This window comes from Bombus flavifrons, chromosome 3 (genome assembly GCF_040668555.2).
Source record: "Bombus flavifrons isolate JBK064 chromosome 3, iyBomFlav1_principal, whole genome shotgun sequence".
NCBI classification, from domain to species: domain Eukaryota; kingdom Metazoa; phylum Arthropoda; class Insecta; order Hymenoptera; family Apidae; genus Bombus; species Bombus flavifrons.
Genome location: NC_138444.1, coordinates 11,034,988 through 11,059,593, shown reverse-complemented (window position 1 = coordinate 11,059,593; position 24,606 = coordinate 11,034,988). Strand labels below are relative to the sequence as shown.

General features: G+C 27.4%; 5 protein-coding genes across 9 annotated transcripts; 3 read left to right on the top strand and 2 right to left on the bottom strand.

Annotated features, from left to right (window-relative positions):
* Nucleotides 1-2,986: 2,986 nt before the first annotated feature.
* LOC138177816 (uncharacterized) lies at nt 2,987-6,740 on the top strand. The gene is made up of 7 exons (XM_069109019.1): nt 2,987-3,145; nt 3,589-3,898; nt 4,866-4,991; nt 5,086-5,182; nt 5,307-5,457; nt 5,580-5,708; nt 5,830-6,740. Exons 2-7 carry the CDS (start codon nt 3,666-3,668, stop codon nt 6,105-6,107), a joined length of 1,014 nt encoding a protein of 337 aa, XP_068965120.1. The 5' UTR covers nt 2,987-3,145; nt 3,589-3,665; the 3' UTR covers nt 6,108-6,740.
* A 1,303-nt stretch (nt 6,741-8,043) lies between these two features.
* LOC138177817 (tRNA methyltransferase 10 homolog A) lies at nt 8,044-9,842 on the bottom strand. 2 transcript variants are annotated; one of them, XM_069109020.1, is made up of 6 exons: nt 9,686-9,842; nt 9,320-9,579; nt 8,859-9,168; nt 8,546-8,692; nt 8,371-8,476; nt 8,044-8,296 (listed from the first exon to the last, which is right to left on the bottom strand). In XM_069109020.1, the coding sequence occupies exons 2-6, from the start codon at nt 9,499-9,501 to the stop codon at nt 8,073-8,075; spliced, it is 969 nt and encodes a 322-aa protein (XP_068965121.1). In that variant the 5' UTR covers nt 9,502-9,579; nt 9,686-9,842; the 3' UTR covers nt 8,044-8,072. The 2 variants fall into 2 exon arrangements, with proteins under 2 accessions (XP_068965121.1, XP_068965122.1); XM_069109021.1 differs by lacking the exon at nt 9,686-9,842 and having other exon boundaries at nt 8,044-8,275; nt 9,320-9,676.
* A 128-nt stretch (nt 9,843-9,970) lies between these two features.
* Nucleotides 9,971-12,484, top strand: LOC138177906 (uncharacterized). The gene is made up of 5 exons (XM_069109225.1): nt 9,971-10,381; nt 11,210-11,513; nt 11,609-11,869; nt 12,032-12,184; nt 12,304-12,484. The coding sequence occupies exons 1-5, from the start codon at nt 10,089-10,091 to the stop codon at nt 12,460-12,462; spliced, it is 1,170 nt and encodes a 389-aa protein (XP_068965326.1). The 5' UTR covers nt 9,971-10,088; the 3' UTR covers nt 12,463-12,484.
* A 92-nt stretch (nt 12,485-12,576) lies between these two features.
* On the bottom strand, nt 12,577-15,741 carry LOC138177908 (NECAP-like protein CG9132). 2 transcript variants are annotated; one of them, XM_069109227.1, is made up of 3 exons: nt 15,614-15,741; nt 14,589-14,985; nt 12,577-14,497 (listed from the first exon to the last, which is right to left on the bottom strand). In XM_069109227.1, exons 2-3 carry the CDS (start codon nt 14,940-14,942, stop codon nt 14,246-14,248), a joined length of 606 nt encoding a protein of 201 aa, XP_068965328.1. In that variant the 5' UTR covers nt 14,943-14,985; nt 15,614-15,741; the 3' UTR covers nt 12,577-14,245. The 2 variants fall into 2 exon arrangements, with proteins under 2 accessions (XP_068965328.1, XP_068965327.1); XM_069109226.1 differs by having other exon boundaries at nt 15,493-15,737.
* Nucleotides 15,742-16,569: 828 nt separating this feature from the next.
* SA1 (stromal antigen) lies at nt 16,570-24,588 on the top strand. Of its 3 annotated transcripts, XM_069110151.1 has the most exons (19): nt 16,570-16,727; nt 16,825-16,988; nt 17,047-17,225; nt 17,399-17,572; nt 17,641-17,845; nt 17,968-18,297; nt 18,380-18,985; nt 19,058-19,400; nt 19,471-19,704; nt 19,782-19,974; nt 20,046-20,232; nt 20,314-20,618; nt 20,711-20,922; nt 21,071-21,237; nt 21,355-21,406; nt 23,223-23,258; nt 23,467-23,640; nt 23,721-23,805; nt 24,418-24,588. In XM_069110151.1, the coding sequence occupies exons 1-19, from the start codon at nt 16,705-16,707 to the stop codon at nt 24,433-24,435; spliced, it is 3,687 nt and encodes a 1,228-aa protein (XP_068966252.1). In that variant the 5' UTR covers nt 16,570-16,704; the 3' UTR covers nt 24,436-24,588. The 3 variants fall into 3 exon arrangements, 2 of the variants coding, with proteins under 2 accessions (XP_068966252.1, XP_068966251.1); XM_069110150.1 differs by lacking the exon at nt 24,418-24,588 and having other exon boundaries at nt 23,721-24,187; XR_011172684.1 differs by lacking the exons at nt 23,721-23,805; nt 24,418-24,588 and adding an exon at nt 22,234-22,657 and having other exon boundaries at nt 16,572-16,727; nt 23,467-23,569.
* The last annotated feature ends 18 nt before the right edge of the window (nt 24,589-24,606 follow it).

Here is a 24,606-nt window from a genome sequence, read left to right as displayed (position 1 = left end):
GCTTATCTTACATTTTCATTGTAAGATAAATAAATATAGTAGAACCTAGTTTATGCAAACAAGTTAATCCTGAGCATCTTTTATTTGAACTAGGATCAATCGTAATTTTGTAATACGTGTAAACACTTATAATGAGTATGTATATTAATACATACAATTATTTGTTTTTATTCAAAATAAATTCTGCGTCAAAGAAGGAAAAGTTGAAATCATAACACTTAAATCCTAATATTTGAACTAATAAGAAGAGTTCGAAAGGATAGCTATCTACTGAATTTCTATTATCGGAATTAGTCGGTTATCCGAACTGTCTTGTCCTTATCCTCCAACCTGTTCGGATAATCGAGGCTCAACTGTACAATATTGTGTTTTTATGTGTTAATAATATATTTTCATGTGTTCATTTGTACGTTTACAGCCTGGTTTTCGCAAATAAGCCACGTGTACGTATATGATCTGCTCCAACATTAGGGTAATGTATTGATCCTAAGAAGAAAGTACTACAGAAAGTGAAATAGAATTTAATATCTATATATATTAATAATAATGATATTACAAATACAAGTTTTGTTTATAAATAATTGCGTATGTAATATATAAAATTTTCGTTAAATTCTCTTCTAATTTTTTTTATTTCTTTCAAATTACTATATTTGCAAAAATTAAAAAGCAGTTACATTTTTAATCGAAATATGATACTCGTGCACAGTAACAATTTGTTAGAAATTTGCTTATAATATACAGATAGCAATTTGCGCGTAAAGTTGGCGTCGCGACAAGAACGTAGTACAATATTATGTTGTAGTTGCAATTTTATGATAAACTACATGATTTTATAGGATACGTTATATTTTAACATAAATTGTATTCAAATATGTACAAATTATCGTTGGTAAAATATCTGTAATATAATACCTGGTAATACATAATCAAATTATCTTGTGCGATTATGTAAATACATAAAAATAATACAAAGATAAGTGCAGAATAGAGGTCACGACGGAAATAAAATGTATCTTTGATTACGTAATTTGTAATTATTATTTACTATAAATTACAATTACTTATTTTGGAATAGGTAAATTATATTCTATATTATTTCAATTATTTATAATATAATTAACATTGTATATTGGAGTAATTATTATATTAGTTCAATTCATCGTATAAAAATTTTAGCGCATGACTAAAAGAATGTACTCTTTATTTCATTTAATTATCATCTTTCATTAATTTTTGATAGCAATAATATGATAGACTTTCTAATACCAACAAACTATATAATGAAAATTATCCGTGATTTTGTAACGGAATCGAATAGTTGTCGAATGAAAAAAAGAGAATTATGTGTAGAATGTCCTTAACCTGTTAATATCAGAATTTTAAATATATTTAACAACGATAGCGGAAAATTTTAGGGAAGTTTCTAGTGACCAGTTTTGAAAAAATTTATTGAAGGACGATACATACTTAATAATTACAAATTATTGGTAACTATCACAAGTAAATCACGTATAAACAATTATCTATATACTTTTACTTACCCTCGTTTACGAAAAATCGTTAATAAAATCTAGTTATATGATAATGACATTGAACAACTAGACTAAACATTTTGTTTTGTTTAATTTTGTTTAATCTAATTTATATGTCATCAAATTTCAGAAGATAGAATACCAGATCATTTATTACGTTACTACGATATAGTAGAAGTGAAAACATGAAAGAGTCTGACCTAGCATAATTTAAAGTGGAATAAAATTATTAGGAAATGATAGTAGAGCAAAGATTTTATTAACCAGACAGAATTCTAATATACAGGGTGGTTGGTAACTGGTGGTACAAGCGGAAAGGGGGTGATTCTACGCGAAAAAAGAAGTCGAAAATATAGAATAAAAACTTTTCGTTTGAGGATTTGTTTTCGAGAAAATCGACTTTGAATTTTCGCTCGGTACGTGTGCACTTTATCACGTCTCGTTATAACGGATCTCACTGTAGATCGTTGTCTCGATGGAAAAATTTAAAAAAAAAAAAAAAAAAAAGAAATTAAAAAAAAAAATTTTTTATTCTATATTTTCGACTTCCTTTTTCGCGTAGAATCACCCCCTTTCCGCTTGTACTGTCAGTTACCAACCACCCTGTATAAAGTAAAACATTTTCACTTAACTAACCAGTCTATTAATTAATTTATTTTTTACTTGTAAATTCATCGAATAATTTTATAAAAAGAAAAAGAAAGAAAAAGGGTTAAATTGCCATTTTAAAAAAATATTAGTGCATACAATATCATACATACATACATATGTACATACATATATATACAGATATATCGTTTAAATATTAAACGTAATTTTACATTGTAAATATATTAAGTGATAAAATTGCTAGATAAGTATAACGTGAATTTCATAAAATTATTCATTTATCTATAAAAACATTTTGTTGAATTCTGCAAGAAGATTGGGGAAGTGACATTTTTTATATAAAATATAATGAATATATAATTATGAATAATATTATAGAATATAAATTTATATAGAACAACAATGAAATTAAATTTACTTTAAAAAATATGTAAATTTATAGAAATTTTGTATAATTTTTATAGAAATGATAAGATAAAAACTTTAAAGTAGTCTGACTATTGAATACAGTAGATATAAATTACAATTGAATGAATTTTATAATTAGGATATAAAATAATATGAATCTTATTGTATATGTATATATACAAGTTTCGTGAGTAAATGACTTTTTAAGCTTCCGGTGTAATTCTTTCTATTCTTCCTAATTGTAAAATGTATCATTTTTTATTTCACAAATTAGATATTAACTATTTTAGCATAAATTAAGAATCAATTTTTTAATATTATATAAAATGCAGTGTTGTATCAAATATTAGCGGATTGACTAAAATTTTGAAATTTACGCAGTTTCATTGCTGCGTTTCCTGCTGTTTGTACGCGGTGCAACCACGTCTCGTGTCTCGCAGTCACGTGTTGGAGCTAGTAGGTGAAGGTAGGGTACGTGAAATAACGCTTGAGGGCGTACGTACATCGTATCAGTAGCACGTTACGTTAACTAGCCATGAACTAGTGCTTCTAGAGAGATACGAAAAAAGACAAAACGTGTAGTTAAGAAAAAGGTACATATTCATAAAATTAACAGGAACGATTGTAAAGTACCGCGAGGGTATACACTCAGTTCTTATATATATTTCGTCTCTTTTTCATTTGTGTTTCTTTCCCTTACTTTGTTCTTTCTCTCTTTCTTTTCCCTCTCTCTACCTCTCTCTTTCTCTCCTCCCTTTCTCTCTCTCTTTCTGACTCATTCACGTTGCACTCGTTTATACTGTATCAGCCGTGGTCATAGTCATAGTCTTAATCCATCCTTTCGTTTATATTCATTTCTATCTTTCTCGCTTTCCGTTCTTTCTTCTCTGTCTTTTCAGGTCATCTCCTTCTTTCTCAGTCTTTCTTTCTTTCTCACTCTGTTCTTCGATGCAAAGCAGAAGAAACCCCCGCGGTTGCTCGTTCGTTCTCAAAAGTCTTACTCTCGTTGTCACGCGCTAAAAATACTCCCGCACAGTCTTCCGAGGGTGTACCATGCCAAAGGAGTACAAAAATTAGGACGACAAAAGCAGTCAACGTCGACCTGGAACTGTCATGGAACTGCTTTCGAGAGTGGCATGTTATTTTCGATGGATGAGGAACGCAACACCTCATGATGCAAGTGAAGCGGAGGACGAACATAAAACTATCGAGGATGAACGGTATCGGAATGTCGGGTGCAATTTCGAAGCCTCTAGGCGACTTTGTGGCATTTTGGAGAGTATCCTTCTTTGGGAGAATTCTGTGAACAGTATCTCCGTCCTCATCGTATTCAATATATTGTTTTGGTAAGTCCGTATAGCATTGTAATATCATATGCGTCACTACTAAGATATGCTGTTATGCGTGATTTCGCGAAATTTGATTACTACTGTACCGATACACGTTTTTTCATTGTAGAATTAAATTTTCATTTCAGCTAGATTACAAAATAAAGAACCTTATAAAATTTAACACAATGCCGAAGAATCAATATATATAACTCGTGTTTTTTCTCGTTATACGTAAAGCTCTGTAATGTTTTTCTTTTTCTAGTAAACAAGCTTACTATAGTGACATTTAATAAAAATTTTATACGCATTAGTAGAAGTTATTGCGAGGCATTCAGCTGTTTCTAAACCTCTTCGATGTAATTCGCCTTCAATGTAATTTGTCTTCTAGGTCAAGGTTTGTAAAAGTGTGCGCGTTTCGGCATTTAATTTGTCAATAGTAAATAACAGTGTCACTGTTTAAGCATTCTGATACTTTATATCATTTTTTGTACGTGTTTCTTCGTAATAAGCGTACAAATAACGTCAACTATATGATGTTTTTTTATGCATGTTACAAAAACAAGTTGAGATAAGCGGTCATTGATGGGTTTCCGCAGTTCCGAGTAGTACATTCTAAAATCTCTTTCTCCACGATTATATTTCTTCGTGACATTCATATTTGCTTTGTTGAATGAATTGCATGTTTTCTGCGTATTTTCCCACCGGATCTACAGCACTATTCTAGATGGCAGTAGGTGTTGACAATTAAAAAAGTAACGTATGATTGGAAATCGACCAGTCCATATTACATATAAATTCAATATTTATTTCGTTATTATGATTGATTATATATTTAATTATTTATATACTTTATAATGAAACTGTGAATAGAAAAAATTAGAAATAATTTCATAATTATATATTTCTGAAAATTAAAAAATATTTAATCATATATCTATACAAAAAAGTTTTAAAAAGTATTAAATTTTTATATATTTTTCAGGGGTATTATTGTATTAGAAATTCGGGGATTTGCTGCAGCTAGCAGTGCTGCACTAGTCACTGTACTCTGCTATAGTACCTTGGAAGCCCATGTTCAGAAGGATAATAAAGCATTGGACACAGCTGCGTATGTGTTAAAGTTTCCAAAACATTATGCTCATATACTTATAATTATCTTATATATACAGTTAATTCAATTAAAATGTATAATGTATTTATAGTTCCTATGCAAAAGCAGAACAGATTGAAAAAATAGGAAAAATAATAAAATCTGCAATTCATTGGTTGAAACAGTTAAGGAAAGAGCAACCAGGAGTGGTAATGATTTATTTATAAATATATTTTATAATATAGAAATAGTAAAATATATTTAACTAATATATATTTATTTTGACTACACTATAACTATGAAATTAACTCTAAATATTAAAAATGATTTCAGTTTTGTACTGCAGTATGCTCTCTTTCTTTGGGCCTATGGATTATTGGTCGTACTATAAATGGTATACTTCTTACATATACAATATGCATGAGCATTTTACTTGGACCTCCATTGCTGTTGAAGTTACCTAGCAAAATGGTAGTACAAAAAGGTGATTAATATAATGTCAAATGTAAAAAATTTTATTTTTATTAATAGCAAGAGCTAATAATGAGTATAATGTTAATTCTGTATATGATAATTCTAAATGTTATTATTTTCATTTTATTATAGAGTGGGATAGTGAAATTGAAGAATTTTTACCAGCAGTAACTGAAGACAATCTTCAAGTTCTTACAAGAGCTGGAGAATCAGGGGATCAATCTCCAACACCGACAAGTGTATTGTCTGATGCTCAAAATGGTATAACCAATTATTCAATACTAGTATTGTTAAATATTATTTATTTAAAGAGGTATTTCATACCTATTTAATAAATACCTGTTTTTATCAAATCTTATTAAAAAGAATTTTTTGATTATAGAGTTTCTTATTGATGAAGATCTTCTGGGTATTAAGATGCCATCACATGAAGATGGAAGTACTGATGGTGTAGAAGTTTCTGAATTAGACCTTAGTGCTGAAGAAACTGATGTGGATGGTATTAAATTTCAAAGTGGCCATTTTGAGAAAGGATCATCTTCTGAAGAAGAAGCAGAACTTGAACCAATATCAAGTAAACTAGTTATTCATAGTGATGAAAGTGGTAGCGAATTTGAAATAATTGATGATCAAGATATTGATAATTTAGACGTTGCATGAAAATAACTGATATACGAACTGTGAAGTTATTATGCAGAATAGGATTAAGTCGAGAGGTGACTTTGTTTGGATAACGATTAAGTAAAATAATTATTTTATTATAATTTAGCTATTTGCTTATTTACAAATATTTGTGCAAATCTAACATAATACAGTTTTGGATAAGCTAAAAGGATATTATTTTTGTTACTACAGAAATGATACAAATTACTTTAAATTTATAAAAACTTTAAAAAACTTATCAGTAAAATTTAGATATTCTTCTTATGTCGTGCAAATGATAGCTTCTCAGTAGTTACATTGATGTATACTTATACTAAAGTATATTCGTGAAATTGTACATATTATGTGCAACAGAGAGAATTATCTTAATTTTTATTTTTGAAGATATACGATTTTTGATGTATATATATATAAGAGATCAATTATCAAAAAACTTTGAGGGAAAGAGATAGAGATGAGCAAATAACGATTGTCAATTTCAATGTCACTTTGACCTTCATGGCCAAAAATGGTTTTGTATATATGTATTACACACAGAAAATAGTTACCTGCGAATTATAATTAAGAAATTAGAAACTACAATGTCCATTGTGCAGCAGGTAGAAAATAGATAAATATTATCATAGTAAATATTTACTCCGTTTTTGATATTACAAAAATGACATGTAAAAATGATTTTATCTATCAGGAATCAATTTTTTCTACTGCATAAATATTGAAATATTGTTTTGTGTTTCAAATCAATTACATTATTTAATTTTTGCAAAACAGCTTTAAGTATTAAATAGAATGTAAATAATATGTATGCATCAATAATATATTTTATTGATTACAAAAATCTCACATTAAAACTCTATTTAAAACTTAAAGAATTGGTCATAAATTTATTAAAAAGAATTTTTAAAATAATTTTTTAACAAACAAAGAGAATTTCCGTATAATAAAGTCTAAATTAAATTACAAAATAGCATATATTCTCTATCTTCAAATTAGTTACACATATTTTGGTATAAGATTGCTATTAAAAATGATACCACTTATGTAGACAATTTTATTGATAGAATTGATAGATGAAGAATTAATATCAAATTTTAAAATTTATTGTTAATTTTGCCCAAATTTTGCAAAAAGCATTTAACTGTATTTTATAAGTAATATTTTATTCATAAAGTATAAGAATGAACTTTAATGTGGACAAACAGTGAACATTAGAAATTATTAAATGATAAATCATTATTAAAAAGTTTCGTGTTTTGAGGAATATATGATTTAAAAAAAAAAACAATTTCTAGATATTGAAAGTTATTTTCCAGTCATGATAACTCTATTATGTCATACAAAGTATAAAATTATAATATTTGAAGTAATAATACAATAATAAAGCTAGAATAATATAAAACTTAATTTTATACAAATCTAATTTATTCTTATAACTCCGAGTCAATAAAAAATAATTAGTGTAAATGATATATGTATGTGTAAATTTTACATAAATATAGAATATTTTTGAAATTTTCTTGCAAAATTTGAGAAAAATTAATTCATCTTTTTTAAAGTGTAACAATTTTTTGTTTTACCTCCACATTTTTATTTTGCATTAGAGATATATTTAAAGTGAATCTGTTAAATTACCTTAAATAAAAGCAGACATCTTCAATTTATTTAGATCATGTGCATTAATGCTTTGTAATTTGTGTTACTCTATTTCTAGATTGTATCCCACATCTACACGTAATGTACTTAATGTCTAATTTCTTAGAAAAAAATTTGTCTCTTTTTATTAGTACATTTGAATTTATGTATTTTTTATTTATAATAATTTACATATGTGTACATCAACTCGTGTATATATATGTATCTTTTATAAAATATATTACGATAATAAAATAATTGATAAAAAAATAAAACAGAGTACATATACTACAATATTACATTTACTTTTTTATTTACAACATATTTTTGTTACGTACACACATTATTCATGTTTTCAAATTCATTAATTTTAACATTTGATTCTATTTTATTATTTGCCTGAAAAACGTCTTCCTTGTCATTACAAATATGTAATGTATCTTTATTGTTTTCTAATGGTACAATTAATTGTGCATTCTTCCTTTCTGGTAAAACTTGTAGAAATGCTTCCTGCCATGTTTTTCCTTCACTGACTCTAAGTAAAATTTCAAACACTAAAAAGGTTTGTGTATATATATACATAAAGTTTATATGCTAATTAATGAATTTAACTGTATATCAGACATACCATGATCAACAGTCAAAACTTTCCTTGCTTTCATACTTAAGAATTTATCTAGAGGTAATCTGCCATGTGTTATACCAGCTTGTATAGCTAATTTATGACAGAGACCCTAAAACATAAGTATTATATAAGAAATTTATATGAACTCATCTTATTTTTTTTATAAACCTTAGCTTACCTTATGACTGTTATGATCAACAAGACCACCTATAACGTACACATAATCACATTCTAACTGAGTAATAACATTTTCTGATTCACTAGTAAGATATATAATTTTTTCCTTTGCATAAACATCCAAATAAGGTTCTGCATGAAATTTTACCTATACATTATTATATATTATATACAGGTTGTTAACTTTAAATCAAACATTTAAATTATTTCCATATTAGATTAGATTCCATAAAAGTTAAGATATAAATTATCTTAATCATACTTAACAATTTTTATCTTTCTAAACTTATTATAATATCATTAAAATAACATACATCCCAATGTTCGTATCCATTGTGCTTTTGCATATCAGCTTTTGACTTCCCATTAAAACTAGTAAGGGAAAATTGCATTGGTGCAATAGCTCGTCTATTCAAAGTATAACACCTTAGTATTTGTTTAGTTAACTTTGCAATATCCTTATCAATCATTAAATCATCGAAAGACAAATCGACTGTTATTCCAATTTTACAACTGCTATCTGCCATTGTACTTTTCTTTAAAGCTTTCCTGGATGGTCCAAGATCTATATTATTTGCACGAGCAAATGCTCGTTTCTGTCTTGTTTTTTCTCGCTCACGTAATCTATGAAATTAAAATAACTTTTACCTAATAACATTATTGTCAAATGTAATTTGATATAATTTAATAAATTTTGTATCCCCTTATATAGCGAAATTATCGAATACGTTGTAAAATCACATAATTCTTTAATTTATTAAAGAGAAATAAAAACCTTCGTTCAACCTTTCGTGTCAACCATTTTTCCCTTTTTTTTACTTTCTTCAGCTGATGTTTACTCAAATTTGGATGTAATTCTGATAACTTTTTATCTGTATTGAAACATGTTTTCTGTTCACAAATTTTTGCATATTGTGTATCATTTCCAATGTTATTTGTACCCTTCTCATTCTCCATATTTTCACAAAAAATATGGAAATGAAACTCGCGCTCTGTTTTTGCGAAAGGATCCACTAAGAGTTGTAGTATAGTTGCCTAAAAAAAATCTCGTTTCATTCAGACGCAAACTGCACTTAAAACACTTGAGAAATTACAATAAATCTAAACTGATACAGTATACTTCTTAACAAAATCGTACAACGTCATCAATTATTTCTGTTTATTTACATTTAATTATTCCTTAATTCAAAAATAACTATTATTTTATTTATATAAATTTATATTTAATATATTTATTATTCTATCAATTATAATAATATATAAATTTTTAGATAGTTTATTATTTTTTTAGCGGTTGTAAATATCGATAAATGTATTTTTTTGAAGGAAACTTTTCGACATTCAATTCTATTTGAAAAATTAAATAAACTAATCTAAAATTTCTGGGGAAATTATAGTAGTGAAAATAACTGTTGGCAATTAGTTCAATAATCCCTAAAGAATAGAGTCATCTGGATGAAAATCTAAATCATCTTTCCGTAGTGAAAGCAGACGATTTTATATAGATCCGAAACGTGTTTGATCGGTTTTTGTGAAGTGAGAGAATGCAAGTTATTGGGGTTGACGGTCGTGTCGTCGGCTATCTTTTTTGTTTTCTGATACTGCAAGCGAAACTAACGAATTCAAGAACCTCTTGGAGGCTCAGTGCTGACAAAGTCATCAAAACAACAGACTTCGTGAGCACAGTTGAGGATGATCCTATTCTCGATATCCTGGCGAGCAGCATTAGTATCGGAAATGGACACAGTTGGAGTAGAACAGCTATTTCTGAAAAATACGAAAAGATACAACCCTATTGTCAAGATTGTAAAAGTGTTGTTTCTGGAAACCATGAACGGTAAGAAATCACAAGAGTTTGGTTCATCTTGGGTAAGAGCTATGTCGTATATCTTATTTCAGAATGTCAAATTGATACTTTTAGTACCTTTTGAAATAAACTGGATTATATGTATATATTGAGACTTGTATTTTTTAAATATATAACTCAAGAATTTATAAATATCCGGAATAAATTATATTAAGATTTGATGTTTTATGATTTTTTTGTATACATAATACCTATAGTATTCTCACAATAGAATGATGCACACTTTTATAATAACATTCTATTTAGTTGAACAATATTTAAAGGTCTGAAAGGATATATTCCTTAGAGATAAAAGCTTTTGTTCCATTTTTGTATTTATTTAATGTAACTTATATCAATGTTTAGCACACATGTAACAATATCAATGAGATTTTAACCAAAACATTGTAGTTGGTATTTGACATTGCTTTCTATATTACATTGCATGTTTTGCATGTTTTATATAATTATCAGTATCCAATTTATTATTATAGTGTATGTTTCACCTGTCATATTCTCAAAAAAGTACAAAACTAAATATTTAAACTGTATGAAAAAGTATGAATACATAAAATATATAAGAATCTGTAGTTAGTTAATTTAAAAAAAAATTATATAAACATACTTTTATATGTATAAATCTTTTTATATACTTGTATATTTTAATTATTATCATTATTCTTATATTTTAGATTTTGTTCTTAATAATTATTATAAATAACCTGATGCAATTTTCTGTTTCTTCCTGTAGTTAGTATTTGTGTGTGGCTTACTATTCTTTCAGCGTTAAAAAAGCCCTAACTTTGGTCCCCTTGGCAGACGATTCTCGTCATACGTGTTAAAGGATACACCAAATGCTACTGAATCTTTCCCTCTATCATCTCAACTGTCAAACGAGCAAGTCATGTGCACTTCTGGTCAACAATGTGAGGATGTAATTCTAGACTGTGGAAAGCCTGTCAATTTCACTTATTATGACAACTTGCTTGGTGTTGCAAATAGAGATAAGCATCCACTGGTTCCAGAACCTAATGTAGCACTCATGTTTAAGAAGAATGGTGGCAAAACTATGGATGTTGACATTGATCTGTTAGAGAAACGTTTAATGAAAGCAAAAAGAGAGGTACGATTATTAAAGAATACTTTGTTTATAAATAAACAAATAGGGAGACCTAGTGCAAAGCTATATATATATATATTTTATTCAATTTGTTGTAGAAACCAAAATCTGTCCAACTTTACAATCAAATAGGAAATTTTTGGCGTATAAAAGGTGATGCACAGAGATCAATTGAATGCTTTCGAAGAGCGCTTGCTGTATCACCACATAATGCAGAAGTTTTGTTAAATTTAGCTCGAGTATTATTAGTTCAACAATATTTGGATGATGCAACATATTTAGCAAGACGTTCTTTGGAATTACAACCTCCAGATCGTAATGCTTGGGAACAATATCTTACACTTGGTCAAATATTTAAGGTAACTGAAAGTTGTAGAAATATAATCTGTTTCATATAATCACAGTGCATTTAAATATATATTCTATTTGATTATTATTTATAATACAATATTATTTAAATTTGTTTTGAAATATTATCAAGACATAATTTATCACTACAATGTTTATTATTTTGTTTGTAGGCATATGGTCATTATCAAGAAGCAGCTGTACATTTACGACATGCTTTAGAATTAAAACCAGACCTCTCTGAAGCAGCAGAAGCTTTAAGAGAGGTAGAGTCAATTCCGGCTGCAAGCATACATATCTATACATTACTGATAATAATATGTCTGGTATGTAAGATAAAAAATATATCATTGTATTGCTTCATTAGTGCATTTTACGCTAAAAAAATATAAATAATTGTTATTCATAATATATTGAAAGAACTTTCAATACATTTATGTTGCAGGTACTTGGAGTACTGTTAGTAGTTTTAAGCAGTGTAGAGTGTGATGAAGATTCTAGTCTAGTTAATGGACAATTTCAACGTCCAGTTCAACGTCACTTTAGTCGCGCTATGGCTATGCGCAGTTTACGACTTAATGTTTCTCGTAATAAACGTTGTTGATTATTAAAAAAAAAATGAATAACCTTGTGATAGAAGAAAATTTCAGCTACTATTATCATTTATCTAACTACGAAGTATTATTTGTAATATGATTTTTAATAATTATTTAATATATTAATAATTATGCAATTTATTATAATTATAAATGAAAATATACAATCAAAAGCAACACCATTTTTCATTTACTACAAAAAGAAAAATAGCGTTAATGACTACATATTCGAGTGCAAACTTTTTAAGGTGTGTAACTATATACACACATATGCGCACGTGATTTAATATTAAAGTATTTTCATGACTAAGAATGGAATGTCATTTACGGAATTATAAAATATTTTTGTTGTTACGTTAAATATTAACATAGGTATTATTAACAATATTACTTAGCATCATTTACAATATACAGTAATATTAGAATATATAAGTAATCATTTTATGTACTTATTCACAAGGTCTAACGAACTTTTTTTTTATCTGTGAATAATTTACAAATATAATTTAATATCATCTTTAAATAATAATTTTTAATATATACATGAAACAATGAAGTTCTTTTACTTCTACAAATAAAAATATCTAATAAATTTATTTTTTATTATTCCGAATATATATTAACTTCTCGTTCATTTAGTATATTTTCTGAATTTTATATAACAATATTTTTAGATGCAAAACAATAATTTTCTCTTTTATTCTAAAATAATTCACTTTAGTATATAATTTCTTCAGATTGTTTCTAAATTTATATTTGGCCAACAAAAATGTTCAAACAAAATTTATATCAATAGCATCAATATAAGATAAAATTTTAGTGTCACTTTTAAAAATAAAAGTATGTAATATAAAGATCTTACATATTTCATAATACAACTGCGTGATAGCACAATAATGTGAAATATCATTTTGTAGATTATTAGTGAAAAAAAATCGAAATATAATCTAGAAAATTAGGCCGTACATTTGCACAATTCCTGCTTTATGTACAAATACCGTAAATTAATATTAATTAAGACTATATAATATAATTTAATTCATATTCCTTTAAGGGTTTTCACAAAGAATGTATCCATGCAATAGACAATACCAGAAATAGTTTCAGTGTATTTTGTATTTAATACTGTACTACTGATAAACGTCTTTGTTATTAGTAAAATTTTATATTTGATATCATAAACTTATTCTTATTATTCTTTAATCACTTAATACATTCCTTATAGTTCAAACTACCTCCCTTTTCAATTTGTACAAGACAATAAACTTATTTGTTAACTATTTATATAAAAAATATGAGTATTTCACACATTTTATATAATTTGTTTAAATAAGAGATATAATATGTACATCTTCTAACATTTGTGAAGAAGGAAAGAAGAAAAATTAAATATCCGTGTGAACTTTTTAGTCTATCTTAATGTTTTATAAAAACATACTAATTTCAGTAAATAAGTTCCATTGAAGAATTTTAGTTAATTCTTAAACAGAATATTTCATTAATTCAAGTGAAACTCCTTTTGATATAATTCATTTTGTAATTGAATCAAAATATAAATTTAAAAAATATGTAAATACTATATCATAATATAGTAAAATATATGTAGTTGATTTACTATTCACCATGTACATAGAAACATCTTTGTCAATAATTACCCTTAAAAGATATCTATATGCAACATGCATGCATATTAATATACATGTGCACACAGTGAATATACAAATTACAATATGCATATATAGTCTATGATTCTACAGCACTGCTATATTAAATTTTAATACACCTTGCAAGTTAAAATTGAACCCAACTGGCATTTCCTACTGTTGGTGGTTGTTGAGTTTGAGATTGCTGTGATGCACTTGCAAATTCTCCCCATTCAGAACTTGGTTGATTTTGATTCTGAGCAGGTTTGTGTGCAGGAGATGACGTTGGAGTTTTTGCGGGTGGTGGTGCAATTTTTACACCACCTGGTGGAGGTGGTAAACCCAAGTTTGTGTTGGCACGCTGTTTTGTTTTAGCAGTAACCTCACTACCATCCTTCTTCTATATATTATAAATATAAGAACTTTGAAATTCATTACATAATTTAATATCTAAATTTTTATAACATCCAATACTATAAAAAAATCCTTACAGTGATTTTCATGTTTATTTTTATTGTTTCTCCTTCTTTAAATCTGAGGTCTAATTCTTGTTTTGGTGTATCTTTTTCCTTTTCAATTTGTTCTTGATTTTTGAGCCATTTAAAATGATCTTGAAGAGCAACATTTAAATCAAAACTATCAGATCTATCCAAAAATCCAACACCAATAAAAGCTGATCTTCCATTATCATCTTGAATTCTTAGAACAAAATAACGAGAAGAATCTGTAACTGGTTCAACTGCAATTCCTGGATATTGTTCAATTGGACATTTTGCAAATAATTCTCCAGTAACTTTATCTTCCAATTTAATAGTAATTGAGTCTCCCTGAGAGACAAGACGCATACGTCCAGTCCATGTAGGTTCTTGGAGATTCCAATCAGCTGCTCTAAAATATAATATGTATATAAAAATAAAATATTTATTCACTCTCATTAATTTGTCAACATCAAAATTAACATTTTTTATATTATTTTAATATAAATAAATTTACATTTAATTAAACTAAAAAAGATGCATATTTTTTATGTTATAAATATTTAGTATTTAAAAAAGAGGTCTTTAACACAGACATTTTGTAACATAAAAATTTGGAATTAGATTTCCATAATTTTAAAAGTTTTACAAGTCTAAATCTTATAAAACTTTATGATATTGTATTCCAGATGTAGTACTAATATTATACTTTTAACGATTTCCGGTATAACTTTTGCTGACGTATTAAACGTCACAGCTAAAATTAATAGAAAAAACGTATTTAAAATGACAAGAAAATATGAGATCTTTCAAATGGCAGTGAACAAAGTATCATATTTAAATATATCTTTGCATACATTGTCGTTTTATAAAATGAAATATTTTTGAGGAAAATACTGTCAAAAAGAATCAATCGTACCGATAACCCCTATTCGTTGACCTTGGCGGTATTTTAAATACAAAGACTTCAGATTTCACAAGTAATACACTTTCATATGTATCCATTGTATTTTTTGACAAATCACAGAGAAAGTGCTTACGTTCGAGAGTTGAAACTTAACGAAGTGCTGTTTCAAAATTCGTTTATATTTTGTGACGGATCTCTGCCGTGATTTGATAACTTTATCTCCAGTCACGCCTCCTATACCCCACACAAAGACCGTTAACCATGGATTATTTCACTAGTGATAATAGATTCTCTTCTGCCAGTAGCACTGGTCCAATGTCAGTTTTTGCGTAGAATATATTTGTAATTTGAATTAAAATAAAGAGGGTCAATTTTTATATATTCATTCTTTATTTATTGAAATGTTACTCTAAGATAACATGTTGCAAGTACTAATGCCAATATTTATTACAGAAAATAAAATTTCTCATAATATGTATAGAAAACATTATAATTATATTATTTCAAATATAAATTATTAATAGAAATATCAAAGGTATTTTTAATATCTTCCTGCTAATAATATTAGATAGTTTACTAGATAGACAATTAGATAGACACTAATAAAAATTAGATAGTTTATCTATTTTTTAAATTTGTTCTTTATACGGATGTTTTTTATAAGGATTCAATTTAAAATTTAGATTTATGAGTATAAATATACTGAAAAATTAATTTAAAAAGGTCTGTTTTTATTGTTCATATCATTTGATAAATGACTATGTTCACTGGTACATATTTACGTTTATTATAAGACCAACTATTTATATTCATAAAATGCGCGGGATTATTTGACAAATTCTATTAATATGTTCTTAATTTTATTCGAGACAACCAACATTTTAATCAAATGCATCGAAAAGCTATAGGAACATAAGAATTCATGGTCCTCTCTAATTCCCACGTTTGATGGGAGCTCTTTTTAGGTTTAGATGAATCAAACCGGTTAATGGATACGGACATAAGTTTGGAGTTTATATTTTATAAAAATGAATTTGCGGGAAAATGATAGACACCTAGCGGTGAGAGTGCCAAACAATCAGTGAGACACACATATCCCGAAACGTGAAAATAGCAAATCAACTTAAATACATGATCCATGCATAATCCAACGTAAATACGTTTAAATACATTTTTATATAAATATCTTCATTAATTTATATATCATAATATAATTTATATAATATGTTTACTTCAATTCAAAAATTGTAAGTTATATTATTTAAATATTAAATATATATGCTTCTAGTAAAAAAATATATATGTAAGATATTTACAGTATATTATAATGTATTGTTTGTTTAGCCCTGAACATTATCCATCCGAAAGCTATAGTTCTCCAAGTACATCACAACCACAATATCAGGAACAGACAAATTTTGAGAACCAATCCCAATTTGAACAACCTATGACACCAGCAACTCCAACTAATATGAGAATTACAAGGAATACACGTGCAAGATTACGTGGTATGACTCAAAATGATATTTCTTTGTTATCTATTTCTAAATAATGATTCTTCTGCAGGAGGACCTATACAACAACCAAAGTATAAAGAGATAGATACGGATTACATTCCAACTACTAGTGGTAGAGGAAGAGGAGGTAGTGGACGTGGAAGAGGGAAGCGAACACATCATTCACATAGTTTGGAAGATGAAGCTAGTCTCTATTATGTCATTAGAAACAATCGGTCTTCATTAACTGTATGTTGACTGTCATGTTCAAAGAAAAGTTTGTTAAAAGTATTTTAATTATAATAAATAATAAATTCGTGGTTAGATATTTTTATGTATATATATATATATATATATATACACACATACGTACATATATATACATTTATATATACATATATACACGTATACCTTTTTTGTAGACTATTGTTGATGATTGGATAGAAAAATACAAAAGTAATAGAGAAAATGCTCTTCTTATGTTAATGCAATTTTTTATTAATGCAAGTGGATGTAAAGGACGTATTACTTCTGAGATGCAAGCAACAATGGAGCATGTGGCAATAATTCGTAAAATGACTGAAGAATTTGATGAGGTATGTTAATATCTATTTTTTATAAATAAATAGTTTTCTCATATAATTCATAATAATTTGCAAAATAGGAAAGTGGAGAATATCCATTGATAATGACTGGTCAACAGTGGAAAAAATTTCGTGCAAATTTCTGTGAATTTGTCCAAATTTTAGTTAGGCAATGTCAGTATTCAATCATTTATGATCAGTTTTTAATGGATAATGTAATTTCATTATTAACTGGTCTTTCTGATTCACAAGTAAGAGCTTTTAGGCATACTGCTACTCTTGCTGGTAAGATATATTTTTATACATGTTCATACTTATATAGCTACATTTATATTTAAATATAAAAGAAAATATATTTGTATTAATCAATTAATTAAATTAATAATATGTTGTGCTATTCTTCATAGCTATGAAACTCATGACAGCATTAGTAGATGTAGCTCTAACTGTATCAATAAATTTGGATAATACACAACGACAGTATGAAGCTGAAAGGCAGAAAGCTAGAGAAAAGAGAGCTGCAGATAGATTAGAATCATTAATGGCCAAACGAAAAGAACTTGAAGAAAATATGGATGAGATAAAAAATATGCTTACATATATGTTCAAATCAGTATTTGTACACCGCTATAGAGATACTTTGCCAGAAATTCGCGCCATTTGTATGGCAGAAATAGGAGTATGGATGAAAAAATTTCATCAAAATTTTTTAGATGATTCTTATTTAAAATACATAGGTAATATATATTAACGTATAACATTAATATGATGGACTTATATTCATTTTATAATATAAGTAAATTTGTTATAATTTTCTAGGTTGGACGTTGCATGATAAAGTTGGTGAAGTTCGATTAAAATGTCTCCAAGCATTGCAACCATTATATGCATCAGAAGAATTAAAAACTAAACTTGAACTTTTTACAAGTAAATTTAAAGATAGAATTGTTGCAATGACATTAGATAAAGAGTATGATGTAGCAGTACAAGCTGTTAAACTTGTCATTTCTATTTTAAAACATCATAGAGAAATTCTTACCGATAAAGATTGTGAACATGTATATGAACTTGTCTATTCCTCCCATCGTGCTGTTGCACAAGCAGCCGGTGAATTCTTAAACGAACGTCTATTTCGCCCTGATGATGAAGCAGTAGCTGGCGTTAAAACTAAACGTGGAAAGAAGCGTTTACCGAATACTCCACTTATTCGAGATCTCGTATTATTTTTTATTGAATCCGAGCTTCATGAACATGGAGCATATTTAGTAGATTCTTTAATTGAAACGAATCAAATGATGAAAGATTGGGAATGTATGACAGATTTACTACTAGAAGAGGCTGGACCTGAAGAAGAAGCCTTAGATAACCAGAAAGAGACATCTTTGATTGAATTAATGGTTTGTTGTATAAAACAAGCTGCTACAGGTAAGTTTTTGTGTTCTTGTATTTTTATGGAATTGTATGACAAATATAAACCTCTTGTAATTTTCAAAATAGGTGAAGCTCCAGTTGGTCGGGGACCAACTAGAAAAATTTTATCAGCAAAAGAAATGAAACAAGTTCATGATGATAAACAACGGTTAACGGAACATTTTATACAAACATTACCGCTTTTACTTGATAAATACAGGGCAGATCCGGAAAAACTCGCAAATTTACTTGCTATTCCTCAATATTTTGATTTGGATATCTATACAAAATCTCGACAAGAGCAAAATTTGGATTCGTTGTTGAATAAAATTCATACAATTGTAGAAAAAATGCATGACACCGAGGTTTTAGATACGGCTGCAAAAACATTAGAACATATGTGTATAGAAGGACATGCTATTTTTACCAGGTAAAATTTTATGGTGGTATATATTGAAGTCTTTATGAGAGAATATTTATTACTTGATGTTTCAATTCAGGTGTGATGTAGCACGCTCAACGTTAATCGATTCCATTGTAAATAAATATAAAGAAGCTATTGATGAATATAGAAATTTAATAGAAGGAAATGAAGATCCAGATGAAGATGAAATTTTCAATGTTGTACAATCTTTAAAAAAAGTTTCCATATTTTACTCTTGTCACAATATGAATCCGTGGGGAATATGGGATTCTTTATATAAGGACATTGAAGATGCCAAAGATCCATCTAAGTAGTACCATTACATATTTTGTATTATATGTTTGCTAGAAATTTTATTCATATAGGTATATAAATATCTTATTACAGATGTTTACCACATGAGGCAGTTAAGTATTGCATAAGTGCATGCTTTTTTGCTATTTTATGGGGACAAAATCATCTTATGGAAGCTGCAGATTCTGGAAATCAAGGTGAAGATGAATGTCGGCAATTAAAAGAGCGTTTGCATTCTTTTATGGGTTCTATGCGTTATTTTGTTAGTGGTGATGTAAACGCCACGGTAATTACTTTATTCATATTTTTTACTATTTTTAATATGTCGATTGTATGTATTTGTCAATGTTGTTTCAGCCTACTCCACCTATTTTGAGAGAAGAAGCATATAATACAATATGCGATTTATTAGTAGTGTTTTGTAATCAATTAACAACACATTCTAATCCTTTAATGCATCAGTTAGTATATGAACCTGACCAAGCAATGCAAAACATGCTTAATCGATTTATTCAAGAATACGTATTTTTTGAAGAAGAGGATGGTATGATATATTAATTTACTGAATATACACATCTTTTGCCTCACAAAGATTAATTTCTGATATAAAATATTGCAATTGTAGATGAACACGATGAACATTCAAAGATTGAAGAATTACATAAAAGAAGAAATTTTTTGGCTGGTTATTGTAAATTAATTGTATATAATATGATACCTACAAAAGCAGCGGCTGATGTCTTTAAACATTATGTAAAATATTATAATGACTATGGTGATATTATCAAAACTACATTAGGGAAAGCTAGGGACATTAATAAAACAAATTGTGCTTTAACTATGCAACATAGTTTAAATATTTTGTATAATGAAATAGTAGCAGAGAAAGGCAAAGTTAATAGAAACAGTGAGGAATTTACTGCAATTAAGGTTTGTTTACATATATATATATCAATATTTTACAATTCAAAAAATATATAGAAAATCTGTTTTGAAATAAAGATATGTATTAATATCTTCAGGAACTCGCAAAACGATTTGCTTTGTCATTTGGCTTAGATGCAGTAAAAAATCGTGAAGCAATTACTGCTTTGCATCGAGCAGGTGTTCTTTTTGCAATTACACCACCAGATGGTATCGAACAAGATCCTACAGGGCCACCACCTAATTTATCCTTTCTTGAAATCTTATCTGAATTTACGAATAAGCTTCTTAAACAAGATAAACGAGTCGTGTAGGTATAATCTTTATTCAAAACTTTTTATTTATATATTTCTTTCTTAATGAATTTGTTATCTTAATTAATATTTAATTATAATATAACATATGTATATATTATATATTTATTTAATTAGTTAATTTTATATGCATTTGTGTCACAGATTAAATTTCCTTGACAGAAGATTACAAGCTGGAATGCCATCCTCACGGGGAGAGGATTGGCAACCTTTACTTTTGTACAGGAACAGCTTATTACACGGCGAAACAGATCAAGTTCCAGTAACAAGTAAGCGCGCATATACAAGACGTAAGAAGGATCATTTAGCTGGTATGTTAATAAATATATTATGTCTTAATTGAAATTTTTAATAATCTATATTAGAAATATTAATAAATATTTCAGCTTTTAACGATACTTGTAACAATTTATATAAAATGTTTGCAGAAGAAGAAGAAGCAGATGAGCCTGAAGAAGGTTCTGATCATGAGTTTTCCGGGTAAGTTAGGTGTTCATATGAAGCTAGTAGAGAATAATATATTTTTTATATTTTTTATATTTACTAAAATAATTATAGAAGTAGAATATTTTTTTCGATAAAAATTCATAATAGAATCAATCTATAATTTAAATCTATGTATACCTATACGCAACACACGCTTTATTGCTTTTAAAATACAAGTTATGCTATGAATGACAAGTATTTAGTATAGTTCTAGAAAATATTGCAAAATTAGCTATTAGATATACACGCTTATGTAGATATTAATGCACATGTGTATAATGTGCACATTTCTTTTCAGTATTATTAGTGTTGCATTCTCGTGTTAATGAATGCCAAAATCGTACTATGAGTAAATTTGTGCGTAGTTTAATTACTAATATAAATACTCTTCTCTCATTATACTTAATATTTATTTTGCTTTATAGTATGCTTTATTGAAATGTACAATAAGATATTACTATTAAGAATTAAAAGTGCAAAAGATATTCTAAAAACGTAAAGTATAAAAAATTGTAAAATAATTTTATTAATTTAAAAGTGTTTTATGCAAAAATATATGTGATATAATTTTGAATGCAATAAATATATTGTAAGCTTATTGATATTTTAAGTTTTATTCTATGTGTATTATTAAACAAATATTTTTTTATAGCCCAAAATTTTTAGGAATAAAACATTTTTTAATACACTATCCTTTATATATTTATCATTTAATTGCATGCTTGTGCTAATAAATACTTATTGCCATTGGCGTCTTTATGTAAATTATAAATCTGTTGTGTTTGCATGAGTAGTAATCTTTTATGAATCGCTTGTTGCAGGCTACCTGATCGTTATTCAAGCTAAGACTTAGTTTTTAGCAAAATCTATAATATATTATAATCATATAAGGGGCAAAAATTGTATAAGGAATTAATGAGGTCTATTATTCTTGGTGCCTGTTTTAAAATCAACTTTCAAACTAGTGTAAGGAATTATATGTAATATTGTCAAAATATCAAATTAAGTATCAAACACATACCTAAATAATGTAAAGAGCAAATGTTATGTGAGGAATTGATGAAATCTGTTATTCTTAGTGCCTAATTTGGCTACTAAAGAACTCATCTTCTATAAACTAGTGTAAGGAAAATAAGATAAAAAATGAACAATGATATTATGAAATGATAATATTTTTGGAACACCTGACAAAAAAGTACATAGAGAACGATGTGTGTTCTATTGAACCTAAGAACTTAAAACCAAGTAAGTTTAAAATATCTTGTATTCTGTTTATATATTGATAATATACAAATTGGTGATAGATATAATGAACATGTGATATTAATTAAAATAAAACCCTCTTCTCCTATGAGTTCCCAAATCCTACTATCAAAATTTTAGATCCATAGCGAATAAGTAATATTATACTTTGTGAAGCTTTCTCCTCATTAAAATTTGCAGGAAATGTGACAGAATTAACCCATCGTTTCACATTTCCTGCTTAATATCGGATTTCTATATTTTACATTTTTTAACACGCCGTTCTCTATTATCACCGCAATATTATAGAAATGTTTTTAGGTATTTGGTTTGTTAATACTTGGGTTAATTCTGTGTACTTTACTCGAATAATTTATCGTTTTTCGAATGTAATGACCAGACACATTAATACGTATGTACGTGATGCGAAATTTTATAATATATGCATATGTTCGTATTATATGGGAAATGTATGTGAAACTTCAGAGTTATTTAACATAAATTTTTGTCCCTTTATTTATAATATTAATTCTAATATATTTCCATCAATAAAAGCTTTTTCTTTCAGTAAACACAAGAAGAAACGTGGTGCAAGGAAACATCAGTGAGTAAATTCACACATCTTTTTGTCCATGTTACAAAAGTAGATCAAATTTAGATTTACGTATTTATTGAAAGAAATAAGTTTGCAGAATATATACATTTAAATAGAAATATAAATTTCTTCTGTTTAATTAAAAAAATTAATTTTATAAAATAAATTTGAATATCTGCTTTTTTTGTAGTATTATTAGTTTGAATCTTTATTGCAGATTAGCCGTTAATAAAGTATCAATAACTCGTGGATCTAGGGCAACTGGAATTTATGAAACCAACGAAGCTACACAGATGCAGACATCTCCATCAGCAATTATTGAAGATGCATCAACCAGTCCTTCTCAAGACATAGATAATAAACTTAAGACATTACAAATTCAATCGAGGTCGTAAGTAATGAATCCTTAAGTTTGATAAATCCAAGTATTCTTTCAAGTTAGAACTATTTGTAATGAAAATATTTTCTTAGACGAAGAAGTCAAGATAATATAGAACCAAGAGAATTAAGAAGAACTTCTAGAAATTCTGGTCGTTATGTAGAAGGACAATATATGGTAAGTTATAATAATCTTTCATTCATAATGTTATACGTTAAATATTTAAACATTATTTAATCAATCTTCACCTACATGGCCATCACTGAAATCTAAAGCTTATTAACTTCAAAATTTTGATAAATTAATTTTTTTAATAACGTATAATTACATAATACAGAGTCAAAGAATATCATAATTTAAAAACTACATTAACTTAAAGTTTTAATTCCATTCCTTGTCTGCACTCTAAAACTGTGATGGTTGTTAGCTTAATATTGCAATGACTATTTGACTCAGCTATCTAGAGTAAGAAGATTAAATTTTATGTATATATAATACAATAATATAAAGAAGCGCGATATAGTGCTAAAGATGTAGCTCTATAACATTTCTCTAAAACACTTAAAACCCTTGATATGTGTGTAAATGTATTTACATGAAATAAAATTTAAATATATCTACAATATTTACATTAATAGAAAGATTGTGCACATACATTGCATGCAGATATTGTGTCACAATTTCGTCCTTATTCAATGATAAAACATTTACAGGCGAACAGTTGAATATAGTATCGAAATAAATATAGTTTATATCAGTACAAAGTAATAAAATGCTTTTCTGTTATAGGAATCCGATTCCGAATAATGAAGTACAATAAAAAAGAATATATTCATTCAAGATAAAACTAAGAGGAAATGATTTGTGATACTTTATAATATACATGTCGTACTGAATAAGTTTTAAATGTTAAAAATAAAAACTTGTTCAATCGACGTTAATTCACATTCAATTATTACGTTCCATTTTACGTTTTGA

Bases quoted from the DNA above. Each gene is read 5' to 3' on its own strand.
- LOC138177816 (XM_069109019.1), top strand. From the start codon at position 3,666: ATGGAACTGCTTTCGAGAGTGGCATGTTATTTTCGATGGATGAGGAAC. The intron at 3,899-4,865 runs GTAAGTCCGTAT...TATATTTTTCAG, and splicing joins GTATTCAATATATTGTTTTG to GGGTATTATTGTATTAGAAA. The intron at 5,458-5,579 runs GTGATTAATATA...ATTTTATTATAG, and splicing joins CAAAATGGTAGTACAAAAAG to AGTGGGATAGTGAAATTGAA.
- LOC138177817 (XM_069109020.1), bottom strand. From the start codon at position 9,501: ATGGAGAATGAGAAGGGTACAAATAACATTGGAAATGATACACAATAT. The intron at 9,169-9,319 runs GTTTTTATTTCT...TTAATTTCATAG, and splicing joins ACACGAAAGGTTGAACGAAG to ATTACGTGAGCGAGAAAAAA. The intron at 8,693-8,858 runs GTATGTTATTTT...AATAATGTATAG, and splicing joins ATGGATACGAACATTGGGAT to GTAAAATTTCATGCAGAACC.
- LOC138177906 (XM_069109225.1), top strand. From the start codon at position 10,089: ATGCAAGTTATTGGGGTTGACGGTCGTGTCGTCGGCTATCTTTTTTGT. The intron at 10,382-11,209 runs GTAAGAAATCAC...TCCCCTTGGCAG, and splicing joins GTTTCTGGAAACCATGAACG to ACGATTCTCGTCATACGTGT. The intron at 11,870-12,031 runs GTAACTGAAAGT...TTTTGTTTGTAG, and splicing joins CACTTGGTCAAATATTTAAG to GCATATGGTCATTATCAAGA.
- LOC138177908 (XM_069109226.1), bottom strand. From the start codon at position 15,578: ATGGATACATATGAAAGTGTATTACTTGTGAAATCTGAAGTCTTTGTA. The intron at 14,986-15,492 runs GTACGATTGATT...ATTATATTTTAG, and splicing joins TCAACGAATAGGGGTTATCG to AGCAGCTGATTGGAATCTCC. The intron at 14,498-14,588 runs GTAAGGATTTTT...TATAATATATAG, and splicing joins AAATAAACATGAAAATCACT to AAGAAGGATGGTAGTGAGGT.
- SA1 (XM_069110150.1), top strand. From the start codon at position 16,705: ATGTTTACTTCAATTCAAAAATT. The intron at 16,728-16,824 runs GTAAGTTATATT...TTGTTTGTTTAG, and splicing joins TTTACTTCAATTCAAAAATT to CCCTGAACATTATCCATCCG. The intron at 18,986-19,057 runs GTAAGTTTTTGT...TTTTCAAAATAG, and splicing joins TATAAAACAAGCTGCTACAG to GTGAAGCTCCAGTTGGTCGG.